This window comes from Maylandia zebra, linkage group LG1 (assembly GCF_041146795.1).
Source record: "Maylandia zebra isolate NMK-2024a linkage group LG1, Mzebra_GT3a, whole genome shotgun sequence".
NCBI lineage: Eukaryota > Metazoa > Chordata > Actinopteri > Cichliformes > Cichlidae > Maylandia > Maylandia zebra.
The window spans coordinates 25,696,606-25,712,482 of NC_135167.1; the positions used below are offsets into that span (position 1 = coordinate 25,696,606).

Sequence of the window (15,877 nt, forward strand, 5' to 3'; positions counted from 1 at the left end):
TCAAAGCAGTTCTGAGCTCTAGCTTAACAAATGCTGAGTGTTAACAGTGCCACACATGATTTTATGTCTCGTGATTACGTAGCAGATGTGTTCCTGCTCCCTGCACTTGGTGCCCATTTATTGCCAAAAGTAACAAATATTTTATATTTCCCTGATAAATTTCCATCATTGATTTTTTTCTCATTTCTTTGTTCTTCTTCCTTTTTTATTAAACAGGCTAATTCCAAGATGTCTATCAGCATCCCTGCCAAACATGCCTCCTGCAGAGTGTGTTGCAGTGCATCTCTCTAGGTGATCTATTGGTAGACAGCAGTGTACTCAGACCCGCTGGGTTTAATCATGTTTGTATTATCTCCTCTAATCAAACATTCTCATCTCTCTTTTCATTTCTGTTCCCCAGTCCCCCCTTTTTTTTTAATAAAAGCTGCAAGTGCTCACTCACAAAAGGTCCCTCTTTGAATTTAGATGGATGGTAATCGTAGATGACAATGTAAACATTTTGCCTTTTACATTTGGGATGGATGCAATTTTCCTGTGCTGTGGAGTGTGCCGTGGAATTAAGTTGTCAAACTCTGGGTATGGCGCGAAGGAGATGTCTTCCTCTATATATCCTGCCCGTGACAACGTAAACCTTCCTTCAGACAACATACGCAGACAAAAGAAACTACTGTTTTAAATCCTTAACAGTCTCCTATTAACTGATATTACTGTTGTCCTAATGCATCTAATCCATCATGTTCGTACAAGTGTTTGCCTTTGTACTTGTATTTATATGAACATCAGCATCCAAGTCTAGGAGGGTAAAGAGGTGGCAGTGACAAATGACAGCAGTGCTCGTTACTGTGGAAACTGCAGTGGGTGTGCCAACAGCTGTAATGTAACCACTGGAGGAGACTTGCACCCCATTCTTCCCGTCACTATTACAAACTTCATGTTCTGTTTTCATGCCGCATAAAATCCTGAGTTACAGGTGTTGGATACGTCTCTGTCCAAGAAGCACTAGTATTGCTACGGCGAAGTTGTGTGAACTTTCAAAAGGGATAGTGGTTTGAGTTTCAGTTATCTTTTCTGGGCAGAAGAATGAGACTAAAGTACTCGGTGGGCTTAAATGCTTTGATAGAGGCCAGATGATAACGAAAACTCTGATAGTGTTCAATCAAATGAAATGGTTTAAAATAAAATGTCTCATTACAGCAGCTGCTTTGGATCAGTTTACTGATAAGGCTCAGACAAGGTGACCAAAGAGAGAGACACCGCTACACGTAGTGTCTGGTACAGACACAGATATACATAAATCCCATAATGTATACCGATTCTTTCTTTAGTCTAATCACTGTTAACGCTCTTGGCTTGTACATTTGGCAGAAAAAAGCAATCCATATAGGAAATGACCATTTTAACTCAAGGTTTTTGAGGACATAAAATGAGAGCGCAATAATGAAAATAAGGAGAATCTATCAGGCTAGCTTCAACTAAAGGCCTAAAAAATCATTTAGTTGAGGTCAGTAAAAAATAAATTATATTTCTGTTACAGAACTCTGACTGCAAACACAGCTGTGTATCTCTTGAGAAAGTTTATTGAACTAGCATCACTCCTGTTGAACATTTGACACTGAAGGGATGACTGACTACAAACTGTGTGTGAACAGTTGAAATTAGGGTCAGCATTTCAACCCTTACCTTGCAAAGGGAGCTCAGGTCAAAGCCATATGATTGGGCGTTTCGAGAGCCCGCATTCATGTAATTCCCCAGTAGTAGCACCAGCTCCAATAAGCGGCCAAAGGAGCGGCTCTTCCTGACCTCATCACATGCGGCATTTACGGCCAGAATATCTGGTCGCAGATTATTTACGTGCTCCTCAAACTGAAGCCGGAAGAGGATGTGGCTGAGGCGAGGACGCAGCCGCTTCACACTGCTCATCTGGGGAGGCAACAAAGTCAAGGTGGAAACAAGAAAACAAGAAGGCATAGATGGAAAAGGGATAGTAGGGGGAAAAGGGATTCGGAGAAAAGAGAATGAGGAAGGAGATGAGAAAAGGATGGGAAATGATGTCAAGGAGAGCAAACCACATCAAAGAACAGTCAAACTTAAAATAACTACAATAACACATTTGACACACTCTCACATTCAGACGATCTAATTTAAAAGACATTTATGCAACCAGCATGTTGGAAAGTGTTGCTAGGCAGTAGTAATAGATGCTGGCAGTGATTTGATTTGGGACCCAGGTCTGGTAAGTTAATTGTGGAGTTAGTGTCCATATAGGGCAGGCAGTGGAGGGGTGGAATATACAATAGGCTGCCTTGGATTACCACTCTCACACAATTAGAGAAAATTGGAAAATATTGCATTGGGCCCAGGACCTGGCCGACACAGTGATTGTGTATGTGTGTGCGGCGGGAGGGAGGGGTGCAGGTTCCAATTGTCTGTTTCACACAACAGCTGGCTGTGCGGTTTGATGTCCTCCATCAAGGGTTTAATTATAGCTACTGTAATGTTATCAAATGACTATTTCAGTCAGTGTGTGCTGGTCTGTGTGCACTTTGTGTCCGTGTATTTGTCGCACATAAAAGGAGAGGGCGGGCAACAAAAAAAAGAGGAATAGAATTATATAACAGAATTAAGAAAAAGCAAGGTCCACACGAACAAAACATAATGCTGAAACGAACCCCAGAGATGGGATGAATTATGTGATAAAGATATTTAAACGAGAAAAAAATAATCAGAAAAAGAAGAAATGGAGCAAAACACACCGGATCATCTGCAAATTGAATGTGTGCAGCTGCTCCCACTGGCCTACACAGGGCACTGGGAGGTTATACTGACAAGTTGAGGAGATGGTTTCTCTCACACACACACACACACACACACACACACACACACACACACACACACACACACACACACACACACACACAAAAGAGTGGACTTATGGAAAATCTAGCTCATTTACTGCCAAACACTATTTCCATGAGGTGATAGTGAGAAGGAAAAGACAGCTCTGTTGATATCCTTATCTGAAGTGTCAGAACATTAACACTGAATTTAAAGATTCTCCCTCTCCCTCTCCCCCCCCCCCCCCTCTCTCTCTATAGTAAATATTTTGAAAACTTGCATGTAATAAATATTCCCATCAACTGTCAACAACAAATAAAATCAAAGATGAAAAAAGCATTAGTCCCGAGGATTTTAACTACAGCTCAGCCAGCAGAATGCACATACTAATAAACATTCCTCAGATTTCAGGAGTGATGCGGAATAATCATTAACTGCAAGTGATTTACAAAAAATTACAGGCATGCATATGGCTTCTGTTAAAGACATTAAAATATGCTTTCATTGACTGATATAGATGAGTTATGTGGAAATTTATATTTTGAGATTAAGCGCTTTAGTTCCTCAACTTACTGTCACAAAGAACAGTGAACTTATTCACGTAGCTGCAGGAATACTCAGCAACTATGGTGGTGACCTTGTGTTAAGCTTTTACAACAGGCAAGACAGACCTGAAAACAAAATACTACTGCGCACAAGGCTGAGTTAAAGATCAATTGAAAGTGGTGTTGACTGAAAATAAAAAAGTGAATGTTTACACAATGGTAAATATTAAAAAAGTACATTAAAAAAATCCCTTTGAACCTGAGCTTTTGTGGGCCCACACGAGTAGCACAACCTCATTATATAAGCAGGCTCTCCTTTTTTCTCGTCTCCTCATTGAACAAGATACAAAAGATGAGTTATGTTTTTGTCCATAAGGTGGTCGCTAGGTAGAAAAATAAAAATACATAAATGACACCTCTCATGCATAATTCTGACTAAACCTCCTTTGAAAAGTCTTTAAGAAAATGATGCTGACATAATGAGGCAGAAGTGCTGCTCTTTAGTGTGCATAAATTAGTGCACCAGTCCACAGGTGTCCCATCTTTCCTCTTAAGGCTTTAAAAGATAGAATTTTAAAGAGCTCAGGATTATGATAATTACATGAAAGTGTTCTCTGTGTGTGTTTTCATTGAAATAAGACGCCGAGAAAGAATACAAGACAAGTTTACTTGACTAAAACATTCAAATATTACGTTTTATTACACCAAATATGCATTTTTTGGCTCTGATAAACTATTTAATTCTTAATACACTTGTGTTTAATAGCATCGTCAACGATAATAGGCACACTGTCTGAGGTCTTCCGGCAATAAATAAGGAAATATAAAGGAAAGGTCATTTTTGTGCTGTATATCTGCAGTTGGTGGGAAGTTGACAGATGTTTGTGTGTGTTGTACATTTGTGTGTACTCACCACAACCCCAAACTGCTCAGGCTCTGACAAATTAGAGTACTCATTTTTGTATGTGGCCAGCGCATTAAGCTGCTCCTGCTCCGGTAGGTGCTTTACAAGGTTCTACAAAGAAAAGGAAGAAAGGGAGTGAGAAGCAGGAAGGATATACAGAAATTTACAGACAGCTAACCTGCTGCTGTTCTGTTTGGCGTTGTCTCTGTTGGTGTGTTTCAGCCATGTGGTGAGCTTTGTTACTATGATAAAATATCTTATTACCAAGCAAAGACTATGTAGCTTTATACAGTAGATACAACTGAAATGAACCACACTGGTCCATTGAATTGTTGTTAAGATAGAAAAACAGAGATTGACACATACATGGAAGGACAGACAGATGGATTGGATGAACAGAGTAAGTCAGTGCCAAGTGTGAGGTATACAGATGGCATAAACACATTGAAGTTATAGCCAAAAAGCTGGTAAAGCACTTATAAACACAAACAAAAAAAAACAAAACAAAAAAAAATTCAGCTAAACATCAGCAAAGTGCTTATTTATTTTTTACTGACATACTGCCTGTGCTCACCAACTGTTTCCACACCTGCTGTACTGCAGGCTTTACAGATGCCCAACGCTTTAGCCTTGGGCTACATGCTGTTTTAAGATAGACAACTAATCAAGACAATAGACAAAGAGTTGAACCTGACCAGCTGAGTAGGAGAAGGGCAAAACTAAAAATATACTTCTAGCCTCAAGGTGAAAAGTTGAGCATTGACTAGTTTCAATATTTTTTTCTCTTTTATCTCACAGCTAGCTAGGTCCAGAGTTGGGTGGAACGAGAAAGTCATCCACTAAAGTAACGGAGGCTCTATGGCTTCATTAAACAGCATACCTGGATCATAGGTTCAGAGAGTTGCTCTTCATCGACCTCCACTATCATGCGTCGAATTTCCTGATAAGGGATGCGGAAGGAGCCTAGGAAGATGGCTACAGGTGGGAGGGGGGGAGAGATGTGGCAAATGGAGAAAAGATTGACAGCTGAGCTGTAATGTTGAGATATGAGACAGTTGGTCATAAAAGAACAGAAAAAACAACCAAACACACACAAAAAAGAACAATGCGAAATAAAACAGTACACACAAATCTTATGAAACAGGTTAGTCTGACCCACTCAGCCAGCGATGTCTTCATTTTTTCTTTCTGTCTTTAAAAAAATGATTTTAATTTTAAATGTATTGGCTTAGCAACCATGATATTTTCAAGCAAGAGTTAGGACTAGCAAAGGTATGGTGCATGCCTCGTCAGGGCTAGTTATTAGTCTCACAAGCAGAAACACATTAAAAAAATCATTTAAAATTATTGAGCATGTTTTAGGTTGAACACTTTGGAGTGTTCTGCATGTAAGTGTGTATGTGAAGTATGTTACAACATTACATTATGCATATACAGGAGAGCATGAACTTTTGAAAACGAGAATGTACCTTTTGTTTTGCACACTTTTTTGCTCTACTGGGTTAAATCATTTTTAAAGTTGTGGGGACAGAAATAATAACTTTTTATTTCAGGTTGAGCACCAACTTTGGCGTAACAATCAAGTTACAAAGACAAATGTTATGAACCAAGATATCCTCTCATATCACCATAGAATCCCAAAAACCTGAGCCCATCCATGAATTCATATCCCTCAGTGTGCTGTTTCTCAGACACCCTGTGCCTAGAGAGAGACCTCCCTACATGGTGTTGAAAACCACCTGGCAAGCCTGATGAAATGAAGATGGACAAAAAAAACCCCAAAAAGTATACACACAGACTCACCAGGAAATCTTTTTATAGTGGTGTGTTTGCTTAGTACTTTGCAACTCTTGGAAAGACAAGTTGCCCAGGCATGTTCTATCCCTGGCATAAGTATCATATAAAGGGATAGCAGCCTCACCAAAGATCTCCTGTGTGGACAACCAACAGGATTGCTATGCTACAAAGACGTGCGTTCACTTGACTTTAAAGCTACAAAGAGACAGAAACACCTGCAGCTTGAAATCCAGAAGGCCCTGCAGGGCTTTAAAAGACAACAGTTTGAGAAAATGGCCTAAAAAAGTCAGCTTAAAAGACTAGTCATCTCTTATTCCTGTGAACAGGACCAGAAGGACTTCAACTCCCGCATGGGACTTTACAGTCACAAGAGGCGCCTCTCGAGCACCACAGACGACAACCACGAGCACGTATCCAATTGTCCCACAGGACTTCAGGAGGCCAACTACTACACAGTACATAACTGAGAAGAATTAAAAAGAAACAGCATGTGCAAGGATTAAACTGAAGTTTAAACACACGTCCAATAAATGATGAATCTTTTTTTTTTTTTAAACCTGTATATATTAGGTTGAGGTTTTACTGACAAACTAGCCCTTCTCTTCTTAAAGCATACGTAAAATGTGACACGACTGTGATATAAGCTCCCGGCTGTAACTGGTAATGAGAAAATTTTAGTACAATTCATTAGGCAGAATAAATTTGCACTGTATCTCAGTATCTTAACAGTGATGGCATCAATCAAGTAACAGAAATAAAACAGAAATAAAACCCCTTCTCAGTCCTTCTAAAACCTCAATCAAAGCTTTTAGACTCTTTACCTCCTATGGTGGACCACATAAACCACCAACTCCCCCTTCCCCTCCCCCTTGCTCTCTAATTTCTGCTGCATGATTTATCACTGTTACTGGGCTGATTAGACTCATTTTCTTTTAATACGTGAAACAAAGGTCACAGCTCCATGTGATATAAGCCAATGAGGTGCTAAGATCTGAGAGTGCTTAAGAGATCAGCTGGATCCTCATTAATGCCGGGTGTTTTTTAAACCGTCATTTTCAGACCAAGCATGCGTGTGTGAATGCATGAGAGAGATGAGGGAGGGAAGGAAGAAAGAGAGAGAAGTTCTTTTTTCCTTCTTTCCTTAATGGATCTTTAACGTTGTTAATTAGGTCCGTGTGAAGAGATGAGTCATATGTGGCAAAGGCCAGGTTCACATGAACTGTCTGTGTGTATTAATTGCCATAGCAACATGCTAAGGTGTAAAGCATACCAAATTTCTCTATAAATGTATATAAATCTGCCTTTTTTTAGGAGTAGATAGAAAGGAAACAAATACTTACACAGATTCTGTGCAATCTTTGGATCGAGCACCTTCAGCTCTTTAATTCTCTTCTTTATGGATTTCTTATCCTCTGTATCCTCCTCTTCTTTTTTAGCTGATAAAGACAGAAATATTAAACTGCAGCCACCACACATAGGCAGAATTTAGACAAATGAAGCATGAATGAAACACACACACTTGGAAACAGCACAATTATAACATTTAGATATCAGTACAACATAAAGAAGAGAACAACAGCAAAAAGATTAACTAGGTGGTGGAGAAAGTTCAGATGCATTATATTTATTTATTTGCTGAGTTGAAATATTCCATTAAGTGTAAATATGTCAAATTTTTAACATGTCAGCTATTTCTAACAGGCTCACAAAATATTTCTGCAAGCCTTTGTTGTATATATTTACATATTTTTGCAAGCGAAGAATGACTCAATGATATGATGCCATGTGAGTAGAGAAGCATGGAGAAAGGGATTATGGGGAAGTTCTCTCATCACACCACTGAGAGAGTAAGGTACGGGGCCCGTAAGCACAGAGTTGCACATTCGGCAGAGATGTTATAGGTGAAGGTAAATCTGCTTTAGGGTCACGTGGAGGCAGGTAGGTGGGATTGTGACAGAGCTGTTGGTAGATAGGAAAGCCAATGAGACGACACAGAGATGTATGCTTCCACATCTGTTCACACACATACACCCACATCTCTCTCACACTCTTGAGCCACGATCACAAAGAGGAGTTCATGGTTGGTTTTAATTATTTAAGAGACCAGATTAAGAGAACAAAATGTGCATCCCAGGAGTTTTCGGGGTAATTGTCTGGTGCTGTAATTATCGTGTATGTGGTGAGAGGGTAGGAGAGGGGAGGAAAGTAGAGGAGAAGAGGAGAGGAAAGCAGAGGAGAGGAGGGGAACAGATCAGAGGAGCACACGGGTTAATCCACATGAAAAGGTATTTCTGCTGTTCCACATGGACTCAGTCTTCTTTCAGGGATTCTGTATCTAATTAAAAAGTGAAGAGGTATGCTGTGAACCCCCGCATGAAGAGACTGGTATGATGTCCACAAACATGAACACCTACAGTATGGCGCACCACACACAAATACACAAACACGGCCACACACTGAGCAATCCTTGGACTTACGTGGTTCCTCTGCCAGTACACTCTCCTCACAGTCTTCGATGTGAGAGAGAGAGAGAGCAAAACGCAAAAGAGACACAAGGGAGGGGAGGGGTGGGGTGGGGCAGTGAAAAATGTGTACCATGGATAGAGGAGAGAGATGAAAATACATTTTTATAAGAATGCTTCCTGTCCACTGCAGCGTGAAACACAAAGAGAAAGGAAACCACAAATACGCTCTAAAATCTGACTTGGAAGAGTGGGTTTAACAGACAAATATTCACTAGATCAAATGAAAAATGATGTATGCTTTACTTTCACAGCTTCCCAACTTCTTTTCCCCAAATCAGGTAGTCTTTAACCACAACTGCTAACATCACATTTGTGTTTCTAGCCTCATCAATAATGGTAGTATAACACCTTTTGGATAGTTGAATGGACAAACGAGCAATGTGAATGTGTGTGTTTGTGCAGCTTTTGTGTGACATTTAGAAACTCTGTATTATAGTATGCATGTCCTTTTTGTTATTGATATTGCAGCTCTAAACATGGCTGAAATGTTTCCAAAGAAGACAAGCAAATTTGTATGAAGATGGGAATAAATTTCCACTTTTTTCTGCATTCAACATTTTACAGAAGCTAAATGGATCTGTGCATTTATCTCCCATTAGAATAATAATTCATGTTAACTCAACAGTTTACTTACAACAAAGTTTTAAAGCACACATACAGTCAGAAAGAACACACACCCTATGCCATTTCAATGGTTTGACATATCAGGACATAACAAAAAAATGGTAGGTAACAACATCACATGACATATGTCAGTGTGTCATTATTCACTGAGGAAAAACTAATTCAAAATGCACCCCATGATTCAGTAGCTTTTAGAACCACCTTTAGTGGCAATAACTTGAAGCAATTGATTTCTGTATGATTTCATTAGTCTGTCACAACCTTGTGGAGGAATTTTAGCTCACTCTTCTTTATAATGTTTATAATGCTTCAGTTCATTCATTTATGCACAGCTCTCTGAAGGTCCCGCCACAGTATTTCATTCAGGCTGAGGTCTACACTTTGACTGGGCCATTACAGCACTTTGATTTCACTCTTTTTCAGCAGCAAATCTTTTTGTAGGAGTTTTGCTGCTGCGTTTGGTATCATTGTGCTGTTGCATGACCCAGTTTCAGCCAAGCTTTAGTTGTCCGACAGACTGGCTCACATTTTACTCGAGAATACTTTGATATACAGAGGAGTTCAGGGTTGTATCAATGACTGCAAGGTGCCCAGGTTCTACGGCTGAAAAACAAGCCCAAATCATCAGCCCTTCACCACTGTGCTTGACAGCTGGTGTGAGGTTTCGGTGCTGATGCGTTTGCTTTTTGCCAAATATGATATGTATTATAGCCAAACGTCTCCACTTTGGTCTCATCTGTTCAAATGACATTGTTCCAGAAGTCTTGTGGTTTGTTTAGATCCAACTTTGTAAACTTAAGCCATGCTGCTATGTTCTATTTAGAGAGAAAAGGCTAGCTCATCTGACCTTGTAGTGGATTTGCTGGGAAGTCCATCTCTGGCAAGATTGCCATCTGTCCTGAATGTTCTCCACATGCAAATGATATTTCTCTACAGCATGCTGGATTTCAAATGATTTGGAAATTAACTTATAACCCTTCCCAGATTGTTGGGGAGCATCAGTTGCTTCACTAATACCATTAGTGACAACTTTGCTCTTTGGCATCGAGTAAACACAAACCTGAATGCTCCAGACCAGCCAACTGTCAAAACCTCTGTTTTTATAGAGACATTCACACTTACTCAATTAATCAAGTGCATTTGATTAGCAGCACCTGGCTGCTGATTACCTTTTTAAGGGTAAGTAAGGGTTTTGTCTTAATTCTGTACAGCGTCATGTTTTGTAATTCACCAGATAATTTTTTTTAATCCTGAATATTGAGATGTACTAAGAGGAAAGCCCTAACTCGCCTCTAGCTTACTACATTAAGATGTTGTATTGATCTATTCGTCATGCAGTTCGACAAAATCGTATTTATTACGAAGTACACAGAGACTCTCAAACACATAACAACAGAGTATCAACAACCTCGTTTCAGCACACAAACACACTTGGCTATGTCACAATCTATGAAGCGTCCTCACATAAGGGCTAGAGACATCTCTATTGTATAAGAGATAGTGAGATAGAAAGATAGAAATTACATTACTCCAACGTACGCACGCACACAGTACACGCACGCACACGCACGCACGCACGCACGCACACAGCTACCTCAGGTGTTATCGGTTAAATCAGCTAATTGGATTGCCCCCTTCCAGCATCACCCTCTTATCCTCTTTGGCCTTAAAACAGCTCTTCTTCAGGGAAGCCTGCTCATTATACATCAGCCAATTAAAATATCCTGCAGGAGGGTCAGAGGTCAGTGGTTAATCAATCAGAGGGAGTGGCAACAGTTGTAGTTATCAGATTACGCTATCACCCAGGAAGTAGGAAAGATAAGGATGCACTTGTGAGAGCAAACCAGTGGGGAGTCTGCATCCCATTACACATCTAGCGAAAGCAGAACAGGAGCACAGCGTAGGTATGATGCGACTAGAGTAGATATTTTAAGACCTAATGACGAGTGGATTAATAAGTGTAAAAAGATGACACATCACAGGAATAAAAAGCTGCACCTGTTCAGAGAGGGAGAGAGATGGAATCAGAGCATGACAGGAAGAGGCAAGTTACAAACCCAGCCATCGACTAAAACCACTGTTAAGATCAGGAGCTGAGATCAGATAACGCAGAAAACGGAAAGCAGGAGTCAATCACAAGACAGCAGAGAGCAGTGCATTAGGAACAGACACCAGCAATGAGAAAACGGCTCTGTTCTGCCACAGCAAACGTCACATAGTGTGAGAAGTCTCTTCATGAAGGCTTGTGATAAATGTCAATGTGATGGCGGGACGGTGGACAAAGGAGGAGGACAGATAAGTATGAAAAACAGAACAAAGATGAATGGCCGTCTCAATTTCTTTGCCTCCAGTGTAGGATCCTTAGGGGAAAAGGGATTCTGAATTATTCCAAAAGTGACAGTGAACCTGAACCTGAATTTGTGTTTTTGTAAAAACAAAAAACAAAAAAAAACCATAAATGGGTACACAATAAAAAGAAGAAGTTGTGTTATTCTCTGAAGAAAAGCACAGTAATGTTCAGTTGCAGGGTCAGATGAGGATCCAAAGCCAGAATTCTGAAAGAGTTTTGCTCTGCTCACCTTGCTTGTAATAATTCTACTGAGTACTTCTTATCCAATCTCTGGCACAGTTTAAAGGCACTTGATAAAAAAATATGACAATGTGTGACACTGCACACACACATGCACACACACGCACACCCACGTGCACCCCTGCGTGCACGCACACACACACATCCCCAACCACAGCAGTGCTTCCCACAAGGCAGTACCAGTGAATTGTGCCATCAAAGCACTAAAGGGAGTGGTGGAAGAAATAAAACTGCTGTGAAAGAGCATGACTGACATGACAGGCAGGCCTCAGAGACAAGCAAGTAACACCTTATATCCCCCACCCCACCTCTCTCTCAGACACACACACACACAGCCTACTTTCTTCCCTTGCCCCAGCCTTTTACACTCGGATCACCACTTTATTTTATCAGGTTGGATTTCTAATCAGAGAAAGAAAAAAAAACACCTTACTGGAAAACATGCGAGTGCACGTCATTTCATCTTGTGTTTGTCTATGTCGCTTCCTATGTGCCTTTATTATTTATGGAATGATATAGTGGCACAATCGCCTCCTCCGAGGAAGCAGATAAGCGCACAGCGAGGGGAAAGTTGAGAGGGCCACAGACTTGAAAGGCTAATTAAATCAGTGTGTTGTTTCCAATAGCCAATCAAGGCAGTCATGCAGGTAAAGTTTAAATCACTGCTATTAAAGGGGTTTCTGTGGCAGGGATAATTCAAGGGGCCTTGAAATTCAATGTGCAGACACCACACACACACACACACACACACACACACACACACACACACACACACACACACACACACACACACACACAGACACACAAAACTGCCTGAAGCAAAATCCACTGTGAGACATCTGATGCACAGGAGGGGGGCTGTCTGCAGCAAGTGAACAAATTCACCATTCCGACACATCTGTCAACTCTACAGTCAACAGAAGGAAAGGAGAACAGTCAAACCAGCTGCACAGTTTGACTGTTGACTCACTATATGCTTCGGATCCAGATATGTCCTGAACTTCAGTCAGCCTGACAGAGAGCACGAGAGACATAAGACACATGTCCAGTAGTTACTTGGACTATGCATACCCTGCCCTCACCTTTCCCTCTCCGCCTCATCGATGCATACACTCCTCCATCCTGAACAGCAAAGCGATGACAGCTCGACTAGTCTGTTTGCACATGGACTAACCTCCCCACCAGAGTTTTGTGAGCGCCAGTGAGTGTGAGACAGAGAGAGAGATCAGAGTAATGAAGTGAGGGGCTCTATTTTGAGTGAGCTAATCAAAGCGAACCATCCAGGGCCACCTCTCTCTGTGATCCAGACTAGATGACCCAGGGCCATAATTAGTCTGAGACTTTCATTCTGATAGCAGCAAATTAACAGACTTCATTAGGCTGTTCTCTCCTCCTCTATCCCTGCTATACCAAGATCACTTCAAGTGTCCCTGTATGAGCACCAGCATCTACAACATACTGGCCAATTGCTCTTCACAAAGAAAGGAACACACCCCGCAGAGAGAACGTGCAAGTATACACATTTGGAAATCAAAAGTTACTGACAATACATGAAAAGGTTTATAATTGATTAGAAGCCTCTGTTAATCAGTGTGTACCGGCCTGTGGGGATGAATGTAACAGGATGGTCTATTTCTCAGTGGAGTAGTGCCCTCTAAAGGCCTCATGAAGACCTACCAGTGCCCTCTTAATACATCTGTGTGTTCGTGTGCATACACAAGCGCGCACACACACACACACACACACACACACACACACACACACACACACACACACAAATGAGTATTTTCTGACTGCTCTGTCATATCAGGTATGAAGCATTATTATCTCCATTTCATTTCACTGTCACAGCCTCAGTATGATCTGCACAGTTGTTAAGCCCACCCTAACATTTCCCAAGTCATTCAATGGATTGATGACGGCCTAAATCATTCACCTCTGAAGTCATTTGCAATTTTTTCCGTTTTTCTCCCACTACCTTCCCTACTTCCAGCGCTGTATCCTTCCCCTCCCTCCTCCATACACAAACCTACACGTGTGGATGAAAAATCGCAGCAGAAAAATAAAGTCGCGAAAGCAAATATGTTTTTAACGAGCCGGCCCATTACTTTGATGATATGAGAACATAAAAACACAAATTGGGACTAAATTGAAGTGCTGATGCTTGAGAAACAGAGACAGGAAAAAAACCACAACTCAACAACAACAATGGAGGAGGAAAAGAACAGAAAATAGAAAAAGATTAAGCACACACACACACACACACATAAAAAAAAAATGCAAAGGGTGGGGGTACGTGTTTGTAAAAACGTGACATTTTCAAACATTTCAGGACACTGTCACAGGTCCAGGTAATTGGTGTGTGGCTCCAGCACACACTGTAGCACATTAGACATTTCGTAATCTGACCAGAATATGGCTGCGTGGCGGGTTCAAAATATATATGAAAATAACAGGCTGGATGTAAAATAAGGGTGTGAGAGGGTGGGTGGGAGACAGCCATGTGTACGGTGTGTGATCGGACGTTCCCTTTCAACAATAATGAAAAGAGCCTTTAATGATTATGCATTTGATGAGATCTCTCATACTGGCAACAATTTTCTACAGCCACACGGAAAGTCATTATAGAGCTAATGGTATTCTTCAAAATGTCAAAGCAAAACCATAAAGAGAGCGAGAGAGAAGGAGAAAAGAAGCACAATCGAGACAGAGACACACAGGAGAGAAAGTCCATTTGATGAGAACAGGTATATATCAGCAGCAATGCTGACTGCTAGGCAGCTAGACATGGACATGCTGCTGATATCCTCATATAGTCAGTGCGGTTCAAAACAAGCTATATTTAAAACATTTGATGTGATTTTAGAAGCTAATTCCTGCCCTCAGTGAACAAAGCTGCACTCCGTGCACCTCTGGAGGTAACACAGATTTTTATTTTTATCCAGCTAAGTGAGATTAATATGGTAATTAGGCAACTTAAGAATACATAAGCATAAATGAGAATATAATGCTAAGTTCTCAAAAAAAATATTTAGGCATATGATTTTCAACAGGACAGCCTACTGTAATGCTTTTATCCCCACCTTCTCTAGTCCTCAATCGTCTCCTAATTCTGTGATGGTGTCCACCAACCTCCTCAGCTTCTTTTCTTTTCTTGTAATTCAAAAGCCTTTCAAGTTCTCCACGCAGCAGACCACAAAAGCTCTCGCTTTTGTTTTAGGAAATACACCCACCTTGCATTTGAGAAACCCATTAACCATCATATACATATGTTAAATGGCTCCAATTTACAGATACTCTGAGGGTTAATGCAGTGAAGGCTGACAGGGGAGAGGCATGGATATGAATGAACACAGCTGTTTAATGTGTCACATCAGCCTGAGTATGACAAGTGATGAAAAGCTGTTAGCGCTGACCGGTCTTTACCACCATATGAGAGCCTTTTCTTTACTGTATGTGCTGCTTAACCGCCAAACCAAGCATACGAGTTAATTCCCTCCTACATACCAGCCCAATTTCTGCTCCCCAAATATACTTGTGCAGAATGACAGGACCAATGCAAATACACTTCCTTACCAGACCATTATATTCATATGGAAATTAGCTGTCTAATTATCTGTTATAGCATGCCAGCAGTAGGAAAAGAGACAGTCTTTCCTCAACTTTCTCTTTAACAGGCTACATTGATCTAGTGAGCCTGACACTGACTCAAACCAAAGCCTTTACACTGCAGTAAATAACATTTTAAAAAAGGATAGGCGTGAAGCATCTTGTCCAAGCATAACCATGCTATGACTTCAAATTATTTATTCACTAAGTATTCGTGCATCATCACGCTAAAACATATCCCAAGCTGCATATGTTTACAAGCTTAATCTATGATTCCTATTAATTATCTGCTTTGCCAGACATTCACTATTCACATTGTACAGTATTCTTAAAAAAAGGAGGGAAACAACCAAAAACTTAGGAAGGCAACAACAAATACAGCATCACCACTGGTAATCAGATTAAACCAAATTAAATACTATGTTTGCACTGATCAAATTAACACAAC

At 40.6% G+C, this 15,877-nt stretch overlaps 1 protein-coding gene across 3 annotated transcripts in view; it reads right to left on the reverse strand.

Annotated features, from left to right (window-relative positions):
• The window catches only part of LOC101487988 (protein diaphanous homolog 3), a 162,469-nt gene that overhangs the window by 91,993 nt on the left and 54,599 nt on the right, over positions 1 to 15,877 (reverse strand). For 2 of the 3 annotated variants that reach the window (XM_076883864.1, XM_076883869.1), the window contains 4 exons: positions 7,422 to 7,517; positions 5,165 to 5,259; positions 4,294 to 4,395; positions 1,681 to 1,920 (listed from right to left, as the gene is read on the reverse strand). In XM_076883864.1, the coding sequence (XP_076739979.1) occupies positions 1,681 to 1,920; positions 4,294 to 4,395; positions 5,165 to 5,259; positions 7,422 to 7,517 (533 nt within the window). Of the gene's footprint in view, positions 1 to 1,680; positions 1,921 to 4,293; positions 4,396 to 5,164; positions 5,260 to 7,421; positions 7,518 to 8,558; positions 8,592 to 15,877 lie in introns of all 3 variants that reach the window. The other variant, XM_076883861.1, reaches the window with a different exon arrangement.